This window comes from Nymphaea colorata, chromosome 1 (assembly GCF_008831285.2).
Source record: "Nymphaea colorata isolate Beijing-Zhang1983 chromosome 1, ASM883128v2, whole genome shotgun sequence".
Classification (NCBI taxonomy): domain Eukaryota; kingdom Viridiplantae; phylum Streptophyta; class Magnoliopsida; order Nymphaeales; family Nymphaeaceae; genus Nymphaea; species Nymphaea colorata.
Window position 1 is genome coordinate 32,586,606 of NC_045138.2, and position 27,855 is coordinate 32,614,460.

Here is a 27,855-nt window from a genome sequence, read left to right on the forward strand (position 1 = left end):
TTTCTGTGCAATCATATTAGGAAAAACACCCGCAGAAAAACCCATGTTCGACATGAATTCCTCCAGGCGCTTTGCATTTGTCAGGTAGAGGTAACTTATCAAGTTCTACAAACTTAAATAATCGCAACTTTAATGGTGAAGTAAATTGAACAATTGAAATAGGAAATAACGTGACTGCAGCTTTCGAACAATGAAGGCAATTACAGTGACAAACTATCCCAGATTAGGAAGTCAAGAGTGCAAGTGCCTTCAGTGCAGAAATCAAAATGTCAAGTCCATTTTTCATAAACAGTTTATTAAACAGATAAATTTGTTTAAGCATCAAAGATGTAAGTGTTAAATCACAGATGTAAGGACGAGAGAGAGAGAAAGAGCTGAGAGTTAGGCTGGCACCTTAGGTGCACACTAGTGTGTCTGCCAGGGTGTGGTGCTCGCTTCACTTCACGTACTGGGGTGTGCTCTCCAAATAACACCGGCTGTATTTCGGCCGGTGTGGACGATCAGTTTTAACTACGTATACCGGTGGCAGATATCACCGTTATAGGTCTACAGGTGAGGACTTCCAACGGCGACAGTAACACCGGTAAAATCGGATTTAGCGGGGAAAACCATCATCGGTATAAGTACGTCGGACAAAGCACCGGTATAGACAAATACCGGTAGTGTTTGTCGCCGCTATTGAGCTATAACGGTGGTTTTTGCCAAGCATGTCTTCCGTTCTCGTTGTTTAAGAAGAACTAGCTTGAATAGAAGTGCTTCGTTTAGCTTTTTTTTTATACATAATTCAAGCAGTTAAATACAATATTCCCATACCTTAAAATATGCCTGTTACCATTCAAATTTGATGTAAGTTCTCGTAATTATATTTTTTCACTTTCACTAGACATGACGGCATTGGTCTGTTTGTGTTGTTTATAAATCAGGAAGTCGTCCTGTTTTGGTTTTCGTGACCTGTTTGATCTGTAAAATTTAATTCAGTGTATTGGTCAGTTGCTGCCTTTCTCACCTTCCAATATTTGACTTAGGAAACCAACCACTTGACCTTAATTCTCATTGTTTTACATTTAAATCATGTCCAGTGCAGCACCTAATTGTGATTGCAACAAAGGCATCAAGAGAAACAAACCAAACAGGAATATGTCGAGGCATAAGTCGATTGTCATCGAGGTCAAGTTGCTTGGCGTCGAATTCTTGCAGCTTGTCGTCCATTCTTTGGGGTGTCGATAGACAAGGTGACGCTGACAAAACATCAAGGTGACAGGATTCGAACCTATGGCCCTCTGTACCCAAAACAGATGCGCTACACCTCGCTTGCGAGTGTCGGTCTCACACTCTTCTTTTGCTTCTGCTTTTTCATTGATTCCCCGGGCTTGAACCATGTCTCCCGAACAATCTCAGTACATATGGCGCAAGACGATTCCACATTTCGAGGTTGGAATGAGATTGGGTGTTTTCATGTCTCACCGTAGTGCCCGGTTTGTCTTTCTTTCCGATTGATGAACAAGAAGGAAACTCGCGACTATCCTCGCTTCGCAGCTCTTCTGTTGGGCATGTATTCGTAGACCAAAATCCTCTCTTCTCTTCCTCTTCAACAAAGCAGCCTACAAGCTGTACCAGGTTTATATGTTGAAGCTTTGCTACTAATCTCACTTCATTCATGAACTCCATAGTGCCTCCTTTCGAACCCATGGATAGCCTCTTGAGAGCTACTTCCTGCGCTCCTTCCAGCATACCCTTACAATCACAAAAATGCGAACTTATTATCTGTTTTTCTTTTTCGTCATGACTGGAAATCCAACAAGCATATTGTCCACTAGAAGCACTTGAATTCTCATAAGCCTCAAATAGCCAGTATGAGACAATGTCATCATGCCTTTGAGAAGTCCACTATTTATCACCCTTTACGCCATTTCAGTGGTGGATTAATCAGATTTCTGTCAGTTTTTAAAATCTGACTCCACTAACCAAACCAAAAGGCTCAAATCTAAAAGTGATCAGAAAAGAAAATTCAAAATCCGACAATCTCTTACGACTCTCTAATTTTTAATAAACTTAAAATAATATAAAAACTGTTGATTTGGATTCATATAGAATCTAAATAATGGAGCACAAATTTCAAATATATATATACATATATACACACACACCCACACCCACACCCACACATCTAAAGAGGTGGGGGAGAGTGAGAGGGATATAAGTGTTAGTTTGTATATAGAACCAAAGCCACCTTGTACAAGCTTACTTGATTGGGAGAAATTTTTTTATTGCTGCCATGATAAGTTGCAAGTCAAATAGTGCCAGCTCCAATCTTCCACATTTTTTTTCCATACTGAATATTAGCAGGTTGGCGTGCTTTTTTAAGTGAATCTATGCCCACTTCAAACTTATGTATAATTTCAGTCAAAAGCATGAAACCATTCTAGCACATTGAATTTCTTCATTCTAGAAGAGACCTCCTGTTACCAGGCTTCACAAGTAGTGCGTTTTTTTAGTTTGCTTTGCTTCTTTGTTTTAATTTCAAGATAATACACAGTTTTTATGCTCACAAGAACAGAACTGATTATCAAATGAATAATCTGCTACTTCATTTCAGAATTTGATAATTTAAAGTAAAGAAAAACGAGATATATTCGAAAATAAATTTTAAAACGCGAGATTTTGATTTCCAACGCAGTTTTTCAAAAAAACGGTCGGATCGAAAAAACGCGTCTTCTTTTACGCTTCTTCTGTTTGGAGCCCACGCCCCACGGTGGCATTATTTGTAATTTCAAAAAAAATGGTAGAAGCGGAATAAATTTTATAAAACGATAAAGTTAAAAGTTAAAAAGCCTTCATCGACAGAGAGGAAATAAGTCGAAACAGTAAAACTCGTCCGCATTTAGGGTTTTGCAAATTTCCGACTTCCAAGACGCCAGTCCGATGGAAAGGTGGTACTTGCCGACGGACCGGTGCGTTTTCCGCCACCCAGCAGATCTCCGACCGGCGAGAAGCAGCCACAGCGGTAGGATTCGATTACAAACGATGGTTTTTTCAGTCTATTTGCATGGATTTTCAGTCTATTTGTGTTGGATCCCTTAGCTTATTGTGCCTTGGTTTTTTGTTGGCTGTTTTGGGTTTTTTTTTTGTTTAGCTATGCATTCTGTCCGTCAGAAACTCTTTGGTTTTTGTTTTTGGATTTTCTGTGCCGTGGAATAGTTAACGCGTTACTTGTATTTCTGATTTTTTTTTTATTTCTGTGGAATCCATGTTTTGTGCATAGCTCTTCGGCTGAAGACTGGTTTCGGTTTCCTTTTGTGTTTGATGGCCTAGAATTTTGATTCCAGAATTGAAAAAGACTTGTTTGATGAAATGATAATTAAAAATCTGGAATTCAATTTAATCTGAAAAAGTTGCGGATTGCTAAATTAATTATACCTTATTGTTCCAATTACTAGAAGTTCTTTTTAGGCCCTTATTTGACAGTCTTCTTGAACTTATGGCCCTTATTTTAAAAATTGTAAAAGATATTAGTTTCGATTTTTTGACTATGGGCAAAAGATGTGCCTAAAAATGCACTTTTTTCTTTGATGATAGAAGAACCTTAAAAAACTACACTACTTAGGTGTGGTGGTTTTCGAACATTTGTGTAGTTGTAAACGTAATGTGGATTTATATATATATATATATATATATATATAGATGATGTTTCTACATTGAACAGTCAAATGTTAAATATAATCACGTATTTAAAAAAAGGACATGATGTTGAGTTCAAATACATATATAAGCTTCAAAATCTAAAATATTCTTCTTATCAACCACCCCCTTAATCATCTTTTTGGAATCTTGTATGTAAAGGTTCAGACTGGATTTATTTATTTACCGAACTACTTACTTTTGGAAGGTGTGGTAATAGGCGTGTGTGTTTTGATTTGTATGGTGAAAAGTCCTTCATCTAACTTTATCGTCTCTTCTTAGGTACTTGATTTTTTGGGTGTTGAAATATTTTGGAAAGTCAATAATAGCTAAGTTGGTTGCATCTATTTCTTAGATCCTAGGGCGTGCATCTCCTGGAACTTATATGATGTTTTTTCATATACCTTTTTTTTAGTCATGATGTGTGCAACTCACTTATTTCTTGTTGTCTGTAGCTAGAAATGGGTCTTTCAAATCCTTACAGTAGTTAACGGGCGATTGAACTTCGTGCATTGACCAGGCTACTTTGGCATGGACAGCAGGTCATGTGTTGGCAACTAGCGGCCTGGATGGTTCATGGACTTCTTTCACGATCAATATGGAAAATTTTTTATTAGGAGGTATTGTTCTTTTGCCCAAACAGTTGAACAATCACTAGGATTGACGGTTTTTCTTATATATATTATGCATGATCTTTTTTGTGTTTAATACATATGAGAGCCTCATATATACATATGTGTGTGTGGGTGGGTGGATGGGTGTACATTTAATATGCATGCTTGTATACGTGAATATATGTAACTCTTTTACATTCTTTATTTTTCTGTATCATTATATTTTCAGCTGAGTTGGAGCTAGTCCAGTGGGTGGTTCTGCTCATACTTCGTTGTTTTTTATTATTTTTGGATGTATATATAGACCATGATATCTTTTTGTAAATATTCTGTTTTTACAGCTTCTTCGGATTTCAATTACATTATTCTCATTCTCCATTTCCTTTGTGATTTGGCGTTTGTGCCCATCATTGTGAGATTGTTGTGGGTTTGTGTATGTTTTGTGCCCATCATTGTGAGATTGTTGTGGGTTTGTGTATGTGACTGTTATCAGTCTTCTTTTCATGGTATTAGAGCCTGGGTTGTTTATGCTGTTGTGCATAGCTATTCAGCTAAGGCCTTACTTTCAGTTGTCTTTGTTTTTATTTTATGATTTTATCATTTATGAATTATCATTTTTTTTTAAGACGAAAGATTTATGATGTTACGTCTATTTGGATCAGTCTATTTGCATTGGATTTTTCTGCCTATTTGTGTTGGATTTTTTAATTTATTGTGTCTTGGCATTTTGTTTTGTTGTTTTGGTTTTTTTTTTAGCTATGCATTCTGTCCCGTTGGAAACCCTGTCCGTTAGAAACGGAGCTATGCATTCTGCCAGTTAGAAACTCTTTCGTTTTTGTTTTTGGATTTTATGTACCATGGAATAGTTAATGCGTTATGTGTATTTCTGATTTTTTTCTTTTTATTTTTGTGGAATCCATGTTTTGTACATAGCTCTTCGGCTGAAGACTGATTTTTTAGTTCGATGTTTCGTTTGTTTAGAAGGGGTTAATATAGTATAACTCGATAACTTGATAATAGTTAGTATTTCATACTTTATGGACGTGAGATTCAATGTTTGGCGAATAAATTGTATGCTGTTGTGCATAACTATTCAGCTAACGCCTTATTTTCAGTTGTCTTTGTTTTGCTTTTTAAGATTTTATCATTTATGAATTATCATTTTTTTTAAGATGAAAGATTTATGATGTTACGTCTATTTGGATTATATTTTTCAGTCTATTTGCATTGGTGTTGGATTTTTATATTTATTGCGCCTTGGATTTTTGTTGGTTGTTTTTTTTTTTAGCTATGTTTTCTATCCCGTCAAAAGCTCTCTCTGTTAGAAACTGACCTATGCATTCTGTCCGTTAGAAACTCTTTGGGTTATGTTTTTGGATTTTCTGTGCTGTGAAATAGATAAGGCGTTATGTGTATGTCTGATTTTTATTTTTGTTTAATTTCTCTGGAATCCATGTTTTGTTCATATCTTTTAGTTCGATGTTTCGTTTTTATAGAAGGGGTTTAATAAAGTATGACACTAATAATAGTTATTATTTCATACTTTATAGACATGAGACTCAATGTTTGGTGAATAAATATTATGCTGTTGTGCAGCGCTATTCAGCTGAGGCCTTATTTTCAGTTGTCTTTGTTTTACTTTTATGATTTTGTCATTTATGAAATATGACTTTTTTAAGATGAAAGATTTATGATGTTAAGTCTATTTGCATTCGATTTTTCAGTCTATTTGCTTTGTATTTTTCTATCTATTTGCATTGGATTTTTCAGTCTATTTATGTTGGGTTTTTTAGTTTATTGTGCCTAGCTTTTTTGTTGGTTGTTTTGTTTTTTCTTTAGCTATGCATTCTCTCCCATCAGAAACTCTGTCCGTTAGAAACTGAGTTATGCATTCTGTCCGTTAGAAACTCTTTGGTTTTTGTTTTTGGATTTTCTGTGCCATGGAATATTTAATACCTTACGTGTATTTCTGATTTTTTTTTTTAATTTATGTGGAATCCATGTTTTGTGCATAGCTCTTTGGCTGAAGACTGATTTTTTTGTTTGATGTTTTGTTTCCATAGAAGGGGTTAATTAGTATTACACTATAACTTAATAATAGTTTGTTTTTCAAATTTTATAACTTTTTTTAATTATATGTGTATTTCTGATTGTTTTTTTTATTTGTGTGGAATCCATGTTTTGTGCATTGCTCTCGGCTGAAGACTGATCTTTTAGTTTGGTGTTTTGTTTCTATGGAAGGGGTTAGCGGTTATTATAGTATGGCACTATAACTTGATGTTTGGTGAATAAATATTATGCTTTTGTGCATATCTATTCACCTAAGACGTTATTTTCAGTTTTTGTTTTGCTTTTATGATTTTATCATTTATGAATTATAATTTTTTTTAGATGAAAGATTTTTTATTTACGTCTATTTGCACTGGATTATTCAATCTATTTACATTGGATTTTTCAGTCTTTTTATATTGGATTTTTAAATTTTTTGTGCCATGGCTTTTTTGTTGGTTTTTTTTTTTTTTGGCTATGCATTCTGTCCCGTCAGAAGCTCTATTTGGTAGAGACTAAGCCATGCATTCTGTCCGTTAGAAACTCTTTGGTTTCTGTGCAATCATATTATGAGAAACACCCGCAGGAAATCCCATGTTCGACATGAATTCCTCCAAGCGCTTTGCATTTGTCAAGTAGAGGTAACTTATCAAGTTTCTACAAACTTAGATAATTGTAATTTCAATGCTAAAGTAAATTGAACAATTGAAATAGGAAATAACGTGGACTGCAGCTTTCGAACAATGAAGGCAATTACAATGACAAACTATCCCCTGTTAGGAAGTCAAGAGTGCAAGTGCCTTCAGTGCGGAAATCAAAATGTCAAGTCGATTTTTCATAAACAGTTTATTAAACAGATAAATTTGTTTAAGATAAATTTGTTTAAGCATCAAAGATGTAAGTGTTAAATCACAAGACGGAGGGGAGGAGAGAAAGAGCTGAGAGTTAGCCTGGCACCTTAGGTGCACACCTAGTGTGTCTCTGCCAGGGTTGTGGTGCACGCTTCACGGACTGGGTGTGTTCTCCAAATAACACCGGCTGTACTTTCAGCCGGCTTGCATGATTAGTTTTAATGACATATACCGGTGGCCGATGTCACCGTTATAAGTCTACAGCGGTGAAGGCTTCCAACGGCGACAAGCAACACCGGTAAAAGCCTGATTTAGCGGGGAAACATATCATCGCTATAAGTAGGTATAGCGTCGAAGAAATGCACCGGTATAGATAAATACCGGTAGTCTTTGTCGCTGCTATTGAGCTATAACGGTGGTTTTTTGCCAAGCATGTCTTCCGTTCTTGTTGTTTAAGAAGAACTAGCTTGAATTAGAAGTGCTTCGTTTGGCTTTTTTTGTAGACATAATTCAAGCAGTTAAATACAAGATTTCCATACCTTCAAATATGCCTGTTACCGTTCAAATTTGATGTAAGTTCTAGTAATTATATTTTTTCACATTCAGGAGACATGACGCGTTGATATGTTAGTATTGTTTATAAATAAGTCGTCCTGTTTTGGTTTTCTTAACTTGTTTGATCTGTAAAATTGAATATAGTGTGTTGGTCAGTCGCTGCCTTTCTCAGCTTCCAATATTTGACTTAGGAAACCAATTACTTGACCTTAATTCTCATTGTTTTACATTGAAATCATGTGATTGCAACAAAGGCAAGAGAAACAGAAAGCATACTTGGTAAGACAGTGTGCTGGTGATATCTTAGAATGACTGCAGAAAACTGCTGCTGCAGGGAACCTTCTTTATCCGTTTCACAAACCAGCTGAAACCAAATGCATCTAATCAAGCAGTCAACGTGTGCCCCTATCATGCTGCCATCAAAATAAACAAAACAACAAATGATGGGTTGTTGTTTTAAATAGTTATACAGAAGATTGTTGGGGGCTGCGAGGAAGTGTGGAGGGGGGAAAGAGAGACGAGAGAGATATACCTTGTAGAATTGGTCAGCGAGGGAAGCGGCCTTGTTGGCAACGGCGAGCTCCTTCTCGTACGCCATGGGAAAAACGGAGGCCCTGCTCCTGGTCCTGAGCTTCTGCTTTTTTTGAGAGAAGTCAAAATTTAGGGTTCCAGAAGCGATGGACAGACCGGCTTAGGTGATGGTGGCAGCGCCGGCGAAGAAAGACGAAGGGTCGGACAACGAGGCCTTCTTCGCGACTGCGCCGAGACGGTGAAGAGTGACGCGAAGCCCTGACGGACGGGTACCCTTTTTCATCCCCGGAAAATTGTCGGGCCCCTGTGCGTGTGGGTTGGAAAAGTTTTTCGGGGTTCGAGGACTTATCTGGAAAATTTTTCTCTAGAATCAGCTTTTTGCCATAATTTTGTGGCTATTTGAACCACATCAGGTGAATTCATGATGAAACAATGTCCTGGGTCATTTCTCCAACAGATATTTCAGAAACATCAAAATCAATAACGATCCTCTGAACCCTCAATTCTTGTATTCTTGACTATTATCTGGCTTCCACCATTGAAATTGGGGTTGCCGTTGGTTCACTTTCCATAGGAGATGAACCCAATTCCCGATGTCTACCTTTGTAAGAAAAGGCTGGCTGCTTAGGTACAAGCAGAGTTGCAGAGAAACTACTGCTTAGCACAAGGACAATGGAGGACACATGATGCACCTCATCACCTGATATAACTGGCATCGTTTTCCTAATAATGGATCAAGGAAATCCGATCCCTTGCCCTCATTCCATAGCTTTCATGCCTGTATAGTACAACTCACGTATATCAAAATCAATCACCGGATAAAAGTTTGATGCATAAACTATCAATGGTCAGAAAATCATAAAAGCATCTTACTTTTTTGTGTGTATATATATTTATATATATGTATAACTTTTCCAGCCAAATACCTCTATCACATCCTAAATCAAGCTTTTACTACAGGAGAGGGACATACTAGCCGAAAAATCTAGATCATGAATTTCAAATTTTTTAGTAGGTATCTATGCATGTATTTTGCAAGGTAAAAGGGAGTTGCTACCATGTATGATTTCAACTCATTGATACAGGTTTATAAATAGATCCTCAAAGCTTTTTCTCCTGCATTTGTTGGGTCTATATTAGCGAACAGTTTATGTGCTTTTACACTGCATAGTAGACCATTATGCCTATTCGCGACTTAGTAAACAGGGAGAGAGAGGAAAAGGGGTGCACATACTTACATGTCCTAATAGATTCATGGAGTCCTCTACTTCCTGGAAACCTGTCATCTTCTTCCCACTCACAATCTCGAGAATTATGACTCCAAAGCTGAAGACATCAGATTTGGCAGAGTAGCGCCCTTCCAATGCATATTCTGGTGGCATGTACCCACTGCACACATTTTAATCAACGATTTTAGAGTCATACATCAGGCTGGGGGAGTGTTGGGAGACACAGCAGAACCCATCTCATAACATTGAGCAAGAGCACTTACTAGGTTCCTACAACTCTGACAGTATTTGGTTGAGTTTGATCACCACCAAGCATATACACGTTTACACGTGGACAGTAGATCGGAAATGTTTCCTGCAGCTTGTGAAAATTGGGAACTTGCTTTGATAAGATTGAACTATATAATATAGATGGACAAGCATAATTGAGTTCACGTCAATCGGCCGAACGGTGGTTTCGTGAAGAACAGTATTCATATTTCTTGATGTTCTTGCCGTGGAACTAATTGTGGAAATGCAATCTCTTGCGAAAAGCCCCTAAAGCTTAATATTAATCCATGTTACAGATAAAACTTCAATAAGCGCAAAAGCGCTTTTCTAATTCATTTGCATCTATGTATTTTGCGTTCCTGATATTTGTTCTTCGGCATTCCATGATGGAAAGCCCATCTTTGCGGCAAAACTGCAGTTCAATCAAATTTGACTGTTCCAGTTAACAATTTTAGAGAGTATAATCTCAAGATTGGATGTTTCCCTGATTAAGGAAAAAAACTGAGGTTTAAGTGCTGAAGCTTTGCTGTCAACTTCACTTCGTTCATGAATTCCTCGAGCCCCTGCGCTGATTCCACTGTCATATCATTAGTTTGCGACATTAGGTATTACTTGAAATAAATCATTGCTGAGAGAGAGAGAGAGATAGAGAATTATGGAGCTGCAAAAGTAACAGAACCCCTGTCCAAGCTTGTTTGATTCTGAGAATTTGTTGGTTGCTACCATGAGCTGCCAACTCAGTGAATATATCAGCCGATTTACGGATTCAACTAAATTAATTGTGAAGCATTAAATAAAATCGAAGAATTTCATTTTGCAAAAAAAAAAAATGAAATACACTGCTTATAATTTTCTTGTTTGATGCATTAGAAATATAGATTTGGAAATAAGTTTTTAAAAACTTATTTAATGAATTGAAGAAATCTAAACAAAATCCAGATTTACAAAACCCCCTTCGTGTTTGCTGGACTTGGGTTTATGTTCCAAAAAATAAATTTCTCAATCTTAAAGAGGGAGCATCATAAGTAGGCAAATGAAGACAAACGAAACTGGCATATGCAGAAAAGAAATCACAATCTTATGATATAATTTTTTTTTTTGGAAATTTTTTGCATTTTTCTCACTACGAAACAAGTTCTTGGCCGCTGAAGTAAACTATCATGACAGATAGGGAAGGAGGTTCAAATCAATGGAGCCAACATATTCTCATCAAATATTCCCTCCCTAAGGTTGCTATCAAAAAAATAAAAATATATATAAATATATTTATATAAACCATTGCTAGGATGCTTAAATAGATCATATATCAGATCTACCCATTTTACCAGATTCGATTTATCGGATGTTCATGTGTTTTAGTTGTTTTTTTTTTTAATGAATAAAAAAAACTATCCTGTTTTTGAATCTGAAATTTAAAATTCGACTATGATCTAAATCCGACTTTTAAGTTTACAAATGAATTTTTGAATTATGGACTTTTATAAAATGTATGGATGTTAAATATAAGAAAATTTAACTTGGTATATTGATGGTTGTTTAAAACCAAATTTGGATTTGCCTGTACATCATTCTCAAAAATCTACGTTTGGGTTAATTTTTTAATCAGATGTTAACTTTTTTATATTAGCCGATTTAGGGATTCAGCTAAATTAATTGTCAAGCATTAAATAAAATAAATAATTTCATTTTGCAATAAAAAAAAGAAATACACTGCTTATAATTTTCTTTTTCTTTTAGAGGCCGTTTGATGCATTAGAAATATAGAGTTGGAAATAAGTTTTTAAAAACTTATTTAAGGAATTAAAGAAATCTAAACAAAATCTAGATTTCCAAGACCCCCTTTGTGTTTGTTGGACTTGAGTTTATGTTTCAGGAAATAAATTTCTTAGTTTGATAGGAATAAAAGATGAAAAAAGAGAATCGTTGGATTAATTAATACTTTGAGAGCTCAACGGTTAAAAAATTTAGATTTTATTTCCAATGCTACATGAAATATCCTTCCCATCAAATGGGCCCTTAAAGATAGTGTTTCCCACTTACGATGCCAAGGAGGACAACGATCTTGTTATCCTTTCATGCGGTCTTCTTCACTCTAAGGCAATAACCCAGTTGGTCTTGGAATGGTCCGCGCTGAACCAACTCTTGGCTTCAAATAGCGCAGCCTGTTCAATGGCTTGGCCATTTGGCCAATCCAAATGAAGTTGGTTTTGATTCAATTTGCCTCATGCTCCTGCCACCTGGGCCCGACTTGATTTTAATAAAAGATCATAAAATACAAAAATTTGATATGTAAGTTATTTTTAACTAAAACTATAATAAAAATACTTATATATAAATTAGGCGGTCAGTTTTTGTTTTAATAATTGATGTGTCAATTTTCTTGTGCTACAAACAAAGGCACACACTAACAGTAAAGTTGAAGTGTCATAGTAACAACATTCGAGACACCAAAGTATGTCACTTAAGAGATTAGGTCGGAGCATGAGCTCTCATCTATGTATGATGAAATAATTATCTTGTAAAATAAATAATAACACAAACAAATAAATGCCGGAGACATGGTTAGGTTTCTATATATATGACATACATAGATATACGTTCTGGTCACATTCCAAGCTTCACTTTCACAAGAAGGATAATAAAGCCTAACTTGCCCACTATTTTGTGCAACTACATAACAAAACTATTCGATGTGATGTGAATAAACCAAAGTTTTCTTATAATAACTCTAATTATTTCACATAAATGTAGCAAAATTATGATAAATTGACAAATTTAACGGTCACCAATACAAGTAAAACCATGGCAGTGCAGATCTTACGAAGAGGGTAACATTTTACTTTACTCATGTAGCGACGTTATGGATTGAATACGATATACTATTAACCATATATGTTTTTTCTTCGTTTTGCATCGACGGGTTTCACTGCCCACCGGTGAACCGGAGGGCGTGGCGTGCGCGTCGGGGTCTCGCCAGATGTAGAGGGTTTAAAGTGGATTTGCGATGGGGCCAGCTCCTTCCGTATTAGGTAGCCGGAAAGCATCCCAAAGAGCGTGCGCCATCTCTCCTTCCCGTTTTCTTCTTGATTTATGGCGGTTTCTCGTTCTTCATATTATGGCGCCTAAAAGGGAAAAGCCGTCTGCGTCGTCGATTACAGAAAGAAATGTCACCCACGAAGCAGGGCAATGCTTCTACGTCCGGCGATGAGAAGATGGTGTGGCGGCATTTCATCGGTGTGGGCGGAAAAGGACCGTCCGCTATCTCGGTTCTCACTCATGGCAGGCAAGATACACTCACTCCCTGCTATTGTTTGCTGGGCTTGATACATCTCTATCTCTCTCACTTTTGAGGGCGTCCGTTCGCGTCCTCCTTTGGCCGGCAGCCATCGCCGGTGTGTGATGATTGTTCGAAGCCCTCTCCACCCTTCAATTGTCTTTGTTTGTTGTTTCCTATTGGGGTTTCTCTATAGTCCGTGGGGTTTATCATTTCAGGCTGGGGTCCTTCATTTAGGCACTGGGCTGGGTCTTTCTTTGAGGTTTTGGTTGGGTTCTTCCGTTGAGGTTGTTGCTGGTTTTTAACATTTGGTTCGCCATTGGGTCGGATGCTTTGGTCACCACTTGGGTCGCCGCTTTCGCTTTTGGTTAGTCCACCGCTTGGGTCCCTGCTGGTTCGGTTGTGGGTCACCGCTTAGGTCGTTGCTGTCGTTCTTACTGGGTCTACCGCCTTCCGTCGTCCCTTAGGTTGCTGTTGGGTCTGCCACTTGTGTCACTCTTGACATCTGTCGCTTGGGCATGCCGTTTTGTTGATCTTGCTGCTGAGTCGCGACAACCGCTTCAGATTGCTGCTAGATCGCCATTATCGTCTTTGGGTTTGTTGCTGGGCCGTCACTGTCGAGATGACTGCTGGGTGCTATGATTATTGTTGTGCATTCATCGCATCTAGCGTGCGGCTATTCAAATTCCAACCAGCCCGTCCACAGAGATTGGGTGTTTTGTCAGGTGTTGCGGTTGGGTCTCTTCTGGTAATGATTTGGCTGCTGGGTTCTTCCTGTTTCCTTCTTGAATGACAATGCCTTTTATCTATGTGTTTGCAATATCAGCTTTGAACATTAAATTTCTCATGGATGGGGAAGGTGGGCATTCAAGCTGTTGGGCATTCTGCAACATGCCTGATACTCACGATTTACTGCCTCATTTCTGTTTGGTTTGTTGGTGGTCTCACTGCATAATAGTGCCAACCAGGTCAGCGTGTTTTTATCCTAAAGTGCTACGTTCTATCTTCTGCATGTAGTTTCTTTTCTATACGATTATATGCTATATTTCTATTTGTTGTTTGAATCTAGTCTGGGCATATTGCTTTTTCGTTTAGAATACTTGATGCATTTGACTTCAGCTTATAGTCACAATGTAATATGTTGCTTCCTGTGTTACTCTGGGCATAGATGTAGGTGTCTCTTACTGTTGGACACGTACATCTCATGTTTAGTAAGTCTTGAATAAAGTGGATATTTGGGTGGAGAAGTTATGCAGAAAATTAGTAAAACTTGTTTCATAAAGGTGAAAAGAAGCTGATGAAATTTGCATGGTGTTCAAACTACATGCTGTAAAACATATTTGGAAATTGAGTCACAAAAGGGAGGTTAAGCCATTTTGTGAAACTAAGTTGCTAAAGCCGATGGAATACTATTTTATCTTGGAATATCCCTGACGGTTCAAATAAAACCATGAAGGGATTGCCCTCAAACACCTGCAGTGGTTGCACTGACACTCTGACAGTACATCTTGCATGTGCAGTTTGTGTTTTTCTCTGTAAGCTAATGGATACAAATTGGTTGATTCATATCCTTCAAGGCTTTTAGACTCATTCTTAGAAATCTTTAATGTATATTCAACTTCTGTTCAGAATTGTGCATTTTTTATTCTTATTGACACCCATTGCATTAATATATTGGAGGAATGGTATGTTGTCATTGTTGTTTATACTTTATGGCACTGACTTTATCATGAGATATTGTCAACATGGACGAAACAAGTGTTCGCTTATCATTTATCAGCTAAAATTAATGCTTATGATACTGGTTATCTTTCCTGAGTAAAAGGAATAATCATATATTCATTTCTTATATTGTCAATTTTGTTCATAATCACTCATGACCTAAGGTTTTCAAGACTTGGGTTCCCAATTTCTTGGTAGTTTGGTTTTTCTGAAGGCTATATGCATGCTCTCTCTGTAGCTGCTTGCTATCTCTAATCTTAGAACTTGATTTTAGATATTTAGTTATAGAATTTAATTTGTCGTTGCATGAGGAAGACTGTGTGAAGCATGGCCTCTTTTATGGTTTTCTGAATTTTTGATATTTAGTTATAGAATTTAATTTGTCGTTGCATTAGGAAGACTGTGTGAAGCCTGGCCTCCTTTAGGCCACGTTTGATGGCCTGGATTTTTTTGGGGGGGAATTTTTTCAAGGGTAAATTCTCCACGGTAAACTGACAGAAAGGAAAATTTCCCTTTTTCTTGTTTCAGGCCATGTTTGATGTGCAATTTGACTTCAAATTCTTTTGATTTTCTTTGACTTTTCTCAATTTCTTGTTAGATCCTTAAAGTTATTGTATTTGATTTGTTATATTTCCTAACTGCTTGTTAAATTATCAAGTTTTTAAGTGCACTTTTCAACATTGAATTTTCTAGATCACACTGGATTGCATGAACTTTTAAAACAATTTTAAGCATGGTCTAAAGTAGAGGTTCACATTTTAAAAGTCAAAATCCTACTTTTGAGATTGTATAAGATTAGACCTCTAATCTAGACCTTTGGTCTGAATCCCGCATGCAGCATCTTAGACCAGATCAGCGTTGACCTTATATCCAAAATCTTGAGTCCAACATCCCAGACCGGATCAGGTGAGACCTCTGATCTTGACCATTTTTTCGAAATCCCAAATCCAACATCCCAAACCGGATTGGATGAGACCTCTAATCCGTATCATATATATATTGAAAATCTTGAATCCAACATCCCAGACCAGATCAGGTGAGACCTCTGATCTTGACCATTGGTCGAAATCCCAAATGCGACATCCCAAACCGGATTGGATGAGACCTCTAATCCGTATCATATATATAAGTTTAAAATCCAACGTCCTAGACCATTTAAAATCAGACTTCTATTTTAAATCTTAGGATGGAACCCCAAATTCCATTTGATAAGGTGAAATCTATGTTCTAGCTGGTTGCTCAAAATCTTGAGTCCAACATCCCAGACCAGATCAGGTGAGACCTCTGATCTTGACCATTTTTTCGAAATCCCAAATCCAACATCCCAAACCGGATTGGATGAGACCTCTAATCAGTATCATATATATATCCAAAATCTTGAGTCCAACATCCCAGACCCGATCAGGTGAGACCTCTGATCTTGACCATTTTTTCGAAATCCCAAATCCAACATCCCAAACCGGATTGGATGAGACCTCTAATCCGTATAATATATATATCCAAAATCTTGATCCAACATCCCAGACCGGATCAGGTGAGACCTCTGATCTTGACCATTTTTTCGAAATCCCAAATCCAACATCCCAGACCGGATTGGATGAGACCTCTAATCCGTATCATATATATATCCAAAATCTTGAGTCCAACATGTCAGACCGGATCAGGTGAGACCTTTGATCTTGACCATTGGTCGAAATCCAAAATGCAACATCCCAAATCGGATTGGATGAGACCTCTAATCCGTATCATATATATAAGTTTAAAATCCAACGTCCTAGACCATTTAAAATCAGACTTCTATTTTAAATCTTAGGATGGAATCCCAAATTCCATTTGATAAGGTGAGATCTATGTTCTAGCTGATGGTTCAAAATCTTGAGTCCAACATCCCAAACCGGATCAGGTGAGACCTCTGATCTTGACCATTTTTTCGAAATCCCAAATCTAACATCCCAAACAGGATTGGATGAGACCTCTAATCCGTGTCATATATATATCCAAAATCTTGAGTCCAACATCCCAGACCGGATCAGGTGAGACCTCTGATCTTGACCATTTTTTCGAAATCCCAAATCCAACATCCCAAACCGGATTGGATGAGACCTCTAATCCGTATCATATATATATTGAAAATCTTAAATCCAACATCCCAGACCAGATCAGGTGAGACCTCTGATCTTAACCATTGGTCGAAATCCCAAATGCAACATCCCAAACCGGATTGGATGAGACCTCTAATCCGTATCATATATATAAGTTTAAAATCCAACGTCCTAGACCATTTAAAATCAGACTTCTATTTTAAATCTTAGGATGGAATCCCAAATTCCATTTGGCAAGCCGGACTAGATCGGACCTCTCATCTATCTCTTATATCAAAATTTCAAATCCCGTCTCATATATTTGATCACATGAAACATATTTGATCACATGAAACAGATGGGTGGCTTTTTGATTTCCTGTAAATTCTTTTCACATCCCTTAGGAGTTTTTGAAATCACTTGAAGAATATTACTTTGTCTATATAGATCTTCGAATCTTCTCAATTCCTTGTATTTGATTTAAAATATTAACTAAATGCTTGTCAAATTCTCAAAGTTTTTCAATGCACTTTTCCATTTTGATGTTTGTTGGTTATAGTGGATTGAATGAATTTTTAAAATGATTTTTAGCGTGGTGTAAAGTAGAGGTTCGAGTTTTAAAGTTCAAAATCCAATCCAGCATTTGAGACTGTAGAAAACTAGACCTCCAATCAGAAGCTTTGGTCTAAATCCTGCATGCAACATCCTAGACCGGATCGGTGCTGACCTCTGATTCAAACATTAGCTCTGAATCCCTAATTCAACACCTCATACCAGATGAGATTAGACCTCTGATCTATTTCTTAGATGCAAACCCTAAATCAAACGTCATAGAACTGATACAAATGGTTTATGAATCTTTGAAATCACTTCCTGTTTTATAAATCTTTGAAACCACTCTATGTTTTCCAAAATTTTGTAAATTGACTTCAAATTCTTATTATTGATTTTCTTGGAATTTTCTCAATTTCACTAGAGATCTTCAATTTTTTTGGATTTGATTTCGCACTTCTCTTAAATCATTGCAAAATTCTCAAGTTTGTAAATGCACCTTTCAACTTTTAGGTTTCTAAATTCCATTGGATTGTATGTATACTCAAAGCGATTTTAAACATGGTCTAGACTTGGGGGTTAATATTTTAAAATTCACATCCACATTCAAAATATAAATTCGACATCCTAGACCGGATAAGGTGAGATCTATGTTCTAGCTGGTAGTTCAAAATCTTGAGTCCAACATCCCAGACCGGATCAGGTGAGACCTCTGATCTTGACCATTTTTTCGAAATCTCAAATCCAACATCCCAAACCGGATTGGATGAGACCTCTAATCCGTATCATATATATATCCAAAATCTTGAGTCCAACATCCCAGACCGGATTAGGTGAGACCTCTGATCTTGACCAATTTTTCGAAATCCCAAATCCAACATCCCAAACCGGATTGGATGAGACCTCTAATCCGTATCATATATATATTGAAAATCTTGAATCCAACATCCCAGACCAGATCAGGTGAGACCTCTGATCTTGACCATTGGTCGAAATCCCAAATGCAACATCCCAAACCGGACTGGATGAGGCCTCTAATCCGTATCATATATATAAGTTTAAAATCCAACGTCCTAGACCGTTTAAAATCAGACTTCTATTTTAATTCTTAGGATGGAATCCCAAATTCCAGTTGATTAGGTGAGATCTATGTTCTAGCTGGTTGTTCAAAATCTTGAGTCCAACATCCCAGACCGGATTAGGTGAGAGCTCTGATCTTGACCATTTTTTCGAAATCCCAAATCCAACATCCCAAACCGGATTGGATGAGACCTCTAATCCGTATCATATATATATCCAAAATCTTGAGTCCAACATCCCAGATCGGATCAGGTGAGACCTCTGATCTTGACCATTTTTTCGAAATCCCAAATCCAACATCCTTGACCATTTTTTCGAAATCCCAAATCCAACATCCCAAACCGGATTGGATGAGACCTCTAATCCGTATCATATATATATCCAAAATCTTGAGTCCAACATCCTTGACCGGATTGGATGAGACCTCTAATCCGTATCATATATATATCCAAAATCTTGAGTCCACATCTCAGACCGGATCAGGTGAGACCTCTCATCTTGACCATTTTTTCGAAATCCCAAATCCAACATCCCAAACCAGATTGGATGAGACCTCTAATCGGTATCATATATATATGAAAATCTTGAATCCAACATGTCAGACCAGTCTCAAATGCAACATCCCAAACCGGATTGGATGAGACCTCTAATCCGTATCATATATATAAGTTTAAAATCCAACGTCCTAGACAATTTAAAATCAGACTTCTATTTTAATTCTTAGGATGGAATCCCAAATTCCATTTGATAAGGTGAGATCTATGTTCTAGCTGGTTGTTCAAAATCTTGAGTCCAACATCCCAGACCGGATCAGGTGAGACCTCTGATTTTGACCATTTTTTTGAAATCCCAATCCAACATCCCAAACCGGATTGGATGAGACCTCTAATCCGTATCATATATATATCCAAAATCTTGAGTCCAACATCCCAGACCGGATCAGGTGAGACCTCTGATCTTGACCATTTTTTCGAAATCCCAAATCCAACATCCTAAACCAGATTGGATGAGACCTCTAATCCGTATCATATATATATTGAAATTCTTGAATCCAACATCTCAGACCAGTCTCAAATGCAACATCCTAAACCGGATTGGATGATACCTCTAATCCGTATCATATATATAAGTTTAAAATCCAACGTCCTAGACCATTTAAAATCAGACTTCTATTTTAATTCTTAGGATGGAATCCCAAATTCCATTTGATAAGGTGAGATCTATGTTCTAGCTGGTTGTTCACAATCTTGAGTCCAACATCCCAGACCGGATCAGGTGGACCTCTGATCTTGACCATTTTTTTGAAATCCCAAATCCAACATCCCAAACCGGATTGGATGAGCCCCCTAATCCGTATCATATATATATCCAAAATCTTGAGTCCAACATCCCAGACCGGATCAGGTGAGACCTCTGATCTTGACCATTTTTTCGAAATCCCTAATCCAACATGCTTGACCATTTTTTCGAAATCCCAAATCCAACATCCCAAACCGGATTGGATGAGACGTCTAATCCGTATCATATATATATCCAAAATCTTTAGTCCAACATCCCAGACCGGATTAGATGAGACCTCTAATCCGTATCATATATATATCCAAAATCTTGAGTCCAACATCCCAGACCGGATCAGGTGAGACCTTTGATCTTGACCATTTTTTCGAAATCCCAAATCCAACATCCCAAACCGGATTGGATGAGACCTCTAATCCGTATCATATATATGTTGAAAATCTTGAATCCACATCCCAGACCAGATCAGGTGAGACCTCTGATCTTGACCATTGGTCGAAATCCCAAATGCAACATCCCAAACCGGAATGGATGAGACCTCTAATCCGTATCATATATATAAGTTTAAAATCCAACGTCCTAGACCATTTAAAATCAGACTTCTATTTTAATTCTTAGGATGGAATCCCAAATTCCATTTGATAAGGTGAGATCTATGTTCTAGCTGGTTGTTCAAAATCTTGAGTCCAGCATCCCAGACAGGATCAGGTGAGACCTCTGATCTTGACCATTTTTTCGAAATCCCAAATCCAACATCCCAAACCGGATTGGATGAGACCTCTAATCCGTATCATATATATATCCAAAATCTTGAGTCCAACGTCCCAGACCGGATCAGGTGAGCCCTCTGATCTTGACCATTTTTTCGAAATCCCAAATCCAACATCCCAAACTGGATTGGATGAGACCTCTAATCCGTATCATATATATATCCAAAATCTTGAGTCAACATCCCAGACCGGATCAGGTGAGACCTCTCATCTTGACCATTTTTTCGAAATCCCAAATCGAACCTCCCAAACCGGATTGGATGAGACCTCTAATCCGGATCATATATATATTGAAAGTCTTGAATCCAACATTGTAGACCTGATCAGGTGAGACCTCTTATCTTGACCATTGCTCGAAATCCCAAATGCGACATCCAAAACCGGATTGGATGAGACCTATAATCCGTATCATATATATAAGTTTAAAATCCAACGTCCTAGACCATTTAAAATCAGACTTCTATTTTAAATTTAGGATGGATCCCAAATTCCATTTGATAAGGTGAGATCTATGTTCTAGCCGGTTGTTCAAAATCTTGTATCATATATATATCCAAAATCTTGAGTCCAACATCCCAAACCGGATTGGATGAAACCTCTAATCCGTATCATATATATATTGAATATCTTGCATCCAACATCCCAGACCAGATCAGGTGAGACCTCTGATCTTGACCATTGGTCGAAATTCCAAATGCATCATCCCAAACCGGATTGGATGAGACCTCTAATCCGTAGCATATATATAAGTTTAAAATCCAACATCCTAGTCCATTTAAAATCAGACTTCTATTTTAAATCTTAGGATGAAATCCCAAATTCCATTTGATAAGGTGAGATCTATGTTCTAGCTGGTTGTTCAAAATCTTGAGTCCAACATCCCAGACCGGATCAGGTGAGACCTCTGATCTTGACCATTTTTTGGAAATCCCAAATCCAACATCCCAAACCGGATTGGATGAGACCTCTAATCCGTATCATATATATATCCAAAATCATGAGTCCAACATCCCAGACCGGATCAGGTGAGACCTCTGATCTTGATCAATTTTTCGAAATCCCAAATCCAACATCTCAAACCGGATTGGATGAGACCTCTAATCCGTATCATATATATATTGAAAATCTTGAATCCAACATCCCAGACCAGATCAGGTGAGACCTCTGATCTTGACCATTGGTCGAAATCCCAAATGCAACATCCCAAACCGGATTGGATGAGACCTCTAATCCGTATTATATATATAAGTTTAAAATCCAGCGTCCTAGACCATTTAAAATCGGACTTCTATTTTAAATCTTAGGATGGAATCCCAAATTCCATTTGGCAAGCCGGACTAGATTGGACCTCTCATCTATCTCTTATATTAAAATTTCAAATCCCGTCTCATATATTTGATCACATGAAACAAATGGGTGGCTTTTTGATTTCCTGTAAATTCTTTTCACATCCCTTAGGAGTTTTTGAAATCACTTGAAGAATATTACTTTGTCTAGATAGATCTTCGAATCTTCTCAATTCCTTTTATTTGATTTAAAATATTTCCTAAATGCTTGTCAAATTCTCAAAGTTTTTCAATGCACTTTTCCATTTTGATGTTTGTTGGTTATAGTGGATTGAATGAATTTTTAAAATGATTTTAAGCGTGGTGTAAAGTAGAGGTTCGAGTTTTAAAGTTCAAAATCCAATCCAGCATTTGGGACTGTAGAAAACTAGACCTCCAATCAGAAGCTTTGGTCTAAATCCTGCATGCAACATCCTAGACCGGATCAGTGCTGACCTCTGATTCAATCATTAGCTCCGAATCCCTAATTCAACTCATACCAGATCAGGTTAGACCTCTGATCTTTTTCTTGGATGCAAACCCTAAATCAAACGTCATTGAACTGATACAAAATGTTTATGAATCTTTGAAATCATTTCCAGTTTTATAAATCTTTGAAACCACTCTCTAAGTTTTCCAAAATTTTGTAAATTGACTTCAAATTCTTATTATTGATTTTCTTGGAATTTTCTCAATTTCACCAGAGATCTTCAATTTTTTTGGATTTGATTTCGCACTTCTCTTAAATCATTGCTAAATTCTCAAGTTTGTAAATGCACCTTTCAACTTTTAGGTTTCTAAATTCCATGGGATTGTATGTATACTCAAAGCGATTTTAAACGTGGTCTAGACTTGGGTTAATATTTTAAAATTCACATCCACATTCAAAATATACATTCGACATCCTAGTCCGGATAAGGTGAGATCTATGTTCTAGCTGGTTGTTCAAAATCTTAAGTCCAACATCCCATACCGGATCAGGTGAGACCTCTGATCTTGACCATTTTTTCGAAATCCCAAATCCAACATCCCAAACCGGATTGGATGAGACCTCTAATCCGTATCATATATATATTCAAAATCTTGAATCCAACATCCCAAACCAGATCAGGTGAGACCATTGGTCAAAATCCCAAATGCAACATCCCAAACCGGATTGGATGAGACCTTTAATCCGTATCATATATATAAGTTTAAAATCCAACGTCCTAGACCATTTAAAATCAGACTTCTATTTTAAATCTTAGGATGGAATCTCAAATTCCATTTGGCAAGCCGGACTAGATCGGACCTCTTATCTATCTCTTATATCAAAATTTCATATCCCGTCTCATATATTTGATCACATGAAACAGATGGGTGGCTTTTTGATTTCCTGTAAGTTCTTTTCACATCCCTTAGGAGTTTTTGAAATCACTTGAAGAATATTACTTTGTCTATATAGATCTTCGAATCTTCTCAATTCCTTGTATTTGATTTAAAATATTTCCTAAATGCTTGTCAAATTCTCAAAGTTTTTCAATGCACTTTTCCATTTTGATGTTTGTTGGTTATAGTGGATTGAATGAATTTTTAAAATGATTTTTAGCGTGGTGTAAAGTAGAGGTTCGAGTTTTAAAGTTCAAAATCCAATCCAGCATTTGGATTTGATTTCACACTTCTCTTAAATCATTGCTAAATTCTCAAGTTTGTAAATGCACCTTTCAACTTTTAGGTTTCTAAATTCCATTGGATTGTATGTATACTCAAAGCGATTTTAAACATGGTCTAGACTTGGGTTAATATTTTAAAATTCACATCCACATTCAAAATATACATTCGACATCCTAGACCGCATAAGGTGAGATCTGTGTTCTAGCTGGTTGTTCAAAATCTTGAGTCCAATATCCCAGACCAGATCAGGTGAGACCTATGATCTTGACCATTTTTTCGAAATCCCAAATCCAACATCCCAAACCGGATTGGATGAGACCTCTAATCCGTATCATATATATATTCAAAATCTTGAATTCAACATCCCAAACCAGATCAGGTGAGACCTCTGATCTTGACCATTGATCAAAATCCCAAATGCAACATCCCAAACCGGATTGGATGAGACCTTTAATCCGTATCATATATATAAGTTTAAAATCCAACGTCCTAGACCATTTAAAATCAGACTTCTATTTTAAATCTTAGGATGGAATCCCAAATTCCATTTGGCAAGCCGGACTAGATCGGACCTCTTATCTATCTCTTATATCAAAATTTCATATCCCGTCTCATATATTTGATCACATGAAACAGATGGGTGGCTTTTTGATTTCCTGTAAATTCTTTTCACATCCCTTAGGAGTTTTTGAAATCACTTGAAGAATATTACTTTGTCTATATAGATCTTCGAATCTTCTCAATTCCTTGTATTTGATTTAAAATATTTCCTAAATGCTTGTCAAATTCTCAAAGTTTTTCAATGCACTTTTCCATTTTGATGTTTGTTGGTTATAGTGGATTGAATGAATTTTTAAAATGATTTTTAGCGTGGTGTAAAGTAGAGGTTCGAGTTTTAAAGTTCAAAATCCAATCCAGCATTTGGATTTGATTTCACACTTCTCTTAAATCATTGCTAAATTCTCAAGTTTGTAAATGCACCTTTCAACTTTTAGGTTTCTAAATTCCATTGGATTGTATGTATACTCAAAGCGATTTTAAACATGGTCTAGACTTGGGTTAATATTTTAAAATTCACATCCACATTCAAAATATACATTCGACATCCTAGACCGCATAAGGTGAGATCTGTGTTCTAGCTGGTTGTTCAAAATCTTGAGTCCAATATCCCAGACCAGATCAGGTGAGACCTATGATCTTGACCATTTTTTCGAAATCCCAAATCCAACATCCCAAACCGGATTGGATGAGACCTCTAATCCGTATCATATATATATTCAAAATCTTGAATCCAACATCCCAAACCAGATCAGGTGAGACCTCTGATCTTGACCATTGGTCGAAATCCCAAATCCAACATGCCAAAGGGGATTGGATGAGACCTCTAATCCATATCATATATATAAGTTTAAAATCCAACGTCCTAGACCATTTAAAATCAGACTTCTATTCTATAGGTTCCAAAGTTGGATCATCTAATAGCTTAGGCGTATATGCAGTGTGTAATGCAGATTTTTTCTCCATTTTGCGGTTTATTTTATCTGCTTTTGCAGTGTTATATAGACTTTCTAACTTTTTCAAATCATTGCGCAGAAAACATAAATTTCTCTTTCTAATAACAAGTTAGTGCTTTGCTTTGCATATGAATCAATTTTGTGCCCATGGTTGAATTCTCGTGCATGCGCACTTCCTCTCCAGTAGATTTCATGCATACATAATTTTGGGTTCAAAGCACGTTGGTAGCTTCTCTCGCTTTCCTTCTACTATCTCGACTCTGCCCAGCTGCGTTCGAGAATAGAAAGGGGAAATGAAGAAGAAAGAGTGATTACCCACCAAATTAGGACAAACCCCAACACCAACAGGGGGATTACTTTCGTTACCTTTTTCATAAAAGTCGGATCACCCTAACACACACACACACACACACACACATATATATATATATGAAGGGTGATACAAGTGGGGCCTCATAGTAAGTGGATCCAGGTCCCCTACTCTTAGTCATACTATATTATCGTCATTTACATTTCAAGACTTCATATCAGGGGTACTATCAGTCACCCTTCCCTCAAACCTTAACGTGTCCTCAAGGTGTTAACTCTGGAAGGCATTGGTGCACTTGTTGAGTGTTTTCCCAACTGGGATAGTGTGCGTCATCTCCTTGCCGCTCCACTATCTCTTGGACTACAGACTTGCTCTTTGGACTAAACACCCTAAATGGAAATAGAGAACGTCTTCTGAGACATTCTTTCTGCCCTTTCAGGAACACCCTTGGTTTAATAGTGACAAAAATGGAGACACTTTTCTTTTCTTATAAGCGAGAATGGTATTTGCTTTGTGGCTTTGGGTTAAACATATTTCACACTTAACACAAAAACACAAGCACGTACAGACAGACACACATACGAGCAAATATGAGAATTAAGTAAATTGATTTAATGCTTCTAATTGTTTTGATTGATTGCTCACAAGGTGTTACATGCAAAGTTATTTTTGTTTTGCTTTTATGATTTATGAATTATCATTTTTTTTAAGATGAAAGATTTATGATGTTACGTCTATTGGGATTATATTTTTCAGTCTATTACATTGGAGTTTTCAGCCTATTTGTGTTGGATTTTTTAATTTATTGTGCCTTGGCTTTTTGTTGGTTGTTTTGTTTCTGTCCCATCAGAAACCCTGTCCGTTAGAAACTGAGCTATGCATTCTGTCGGTTAGAAACTCTTCCGTTTTTATTTTTAGATTTTCTGTGCCTTGTAATAGTTAATGCGTTATGTATATTTTTTATATTTTTTTAATGTCTGTGGAATCCATGTTTTGTACATATCTCTTCGGCTGAAGACAGATTTTTTAGTGCCATGTTTTGTTTCTATAGAAGTGGTTAATAGTATAACATGATAACTTAATAATAGTTAGTATTTCATACTTTATAGACGTGAGATTCAATGTTTGAAGAATAAATATTCTGCTGTTGTGCATAGCTATTCATTCCGTGGTAGCAACTGAGCGGATAGTCATGTATCGGGAAAGATTTGCCGGAATGTACTCTGCACGTGCCTATTCACTGGCACAGGTTGGAAAAAATTACTACTCTAGTTTAAAATCTTATTGTTATGCCCATATATGTCACCTCTTCCAAGAATCATATGTTTTTCAGTTTAAGAATCACTTGTATTCCTGGTGGTGGGTTGGGGTACAGATGTAAATACAGTAGATGTAGCTATTGCCTCATCCAACTAGTCAGGAACAGGCTGTCAGTCATAGATAAAGGATTCAATGTACATAATTTTATCAAATCCAATTGCTCGAAAGGATTCAATGTACATAATTTTATCAGATCCAATTGCTTGATATAATTGATTTTGAAGATCCACTGGATTTGATAAAATGGTTGTACAAATGGTAGCGATTGATCACTTTTTCCATATAATGAATTTCTTGAGTATGAAAATTCGAAGTTGGGTTCAAGTTGGACATCAGATAACATCTAACGTTTTATCCATAGTGGTGGAAATAGATGCAGGAAAATACCAAGAAAAAAAATTATTTCAACTGAATTTCTATTTCATCTGTATGAATGCAGGTCGCCATCGAAATTCCTTGTGCATTGATCCAAGCTGTTACATTTTGGATTATCACATACCCTTCAGTTGGTTATTACTGGTCTGCTTATAAGATCTTATGGTACATCTTTTTGCTATTTTCTATGCTCATCTTGGGATGCTGGTGGTCTCATTAACTCCAAACGCTCAAATTGCTGCTATCCTGCAATCTGTTTTCAACACATTACTGACTCTCTTTTCTGGCTTCCTGATATCTGGAAAAGTAAGAATAGATTTGTGCTTTTGCTTTTCTGGATGTCGTTATAGAATACTTCTGGATTCTTGCTCAACATTAATTAGTTTGCTTTCTGAAAAAGGGTCTGGAAATGGCTCCAGTAGAGCTTGATCTATAAACAACTATTGCTCGTCTATCTTGGGCAACCAGCAAATTCATGTACTCTAGGAAGTAGTCATTCAGAGTTGCATCGTATTCAATGCATCCAACATCTACTCAGAGTACCCAACCTAGTGATAATCAAAGGACATGCTTTCACTAAACTCATTTTAGGTGGCAGATCACTCTTGATCCAAGGAATGAGCTAAAAGACATTTCTAACCCATGCATGATGGGTGAAGCAATTAAGATGTGGTAGGGTAAAAAAGGCTGCTCCTTGATGCTTGTAGAAGATCATCTGAAACCTCATCACATCAGGCAAACAATCGCATACTGAGAATAGCCTCAAAAGCCTGAAGCTTGCTTATACTGGTGCAGGATATGTCCCA

The 27,855-nt window shown here is 37.0% G+C and overlaps 1 protein-coding gene and 1 long non-coding RNA gene across 17 annotated transcripts in view; both read left to right on the forward strand.

The window, feature by feature from the left end:
* Window positions 1–27,855, forward strand: part of LOC116251665 (ABC transporter G family member 33-like) — a 40,947-nt gene that overhangs the window by 12,635 nt on the left and 457 nt on the right. For 2 of the 16 annotated variants that reach the window (XR_007572272.1, XR_007572275.1), the window contains exon 4: window positions 27,114–27,355. The exons of 2 other annotated variants lie outside the window; for them this stretch is intronic. Coding sequence is in view for 5 of the 14 variants with exons in the window: in XM_050075593.1 (XP_049931550.1) it covers window positions 12,942–13,060; window positions 13,616–13,776; window positions 13,878–14,023 (426 nt within the window). In the remaining 9 variants the exon portion in view is untranslated. Of the gene's footprint in view, window positions 1–12,681; window positions 13,800–13,877; window positions 14,024–26,511; window positions 26,604–27,113; window positions 27,356–27,855 lie in introns of those variants that run through there. 12 more of the 16 variants (XR_007572276.1, XM_050075594.1, XR_004171762.2 and 9 more) reach the window with 11 other exon arrangements.
* Window positions 2,857–4,388, forward strand: LOC116251746 (uncharacterized). Its single transcript, XR_004171809.2, has 2 exons — window positions 2,857–3,004; window positions 4,134–4,388. It is a non-coding gene; the product is annotated as an uncharacterized LOC116251746 (long non-coding RNA).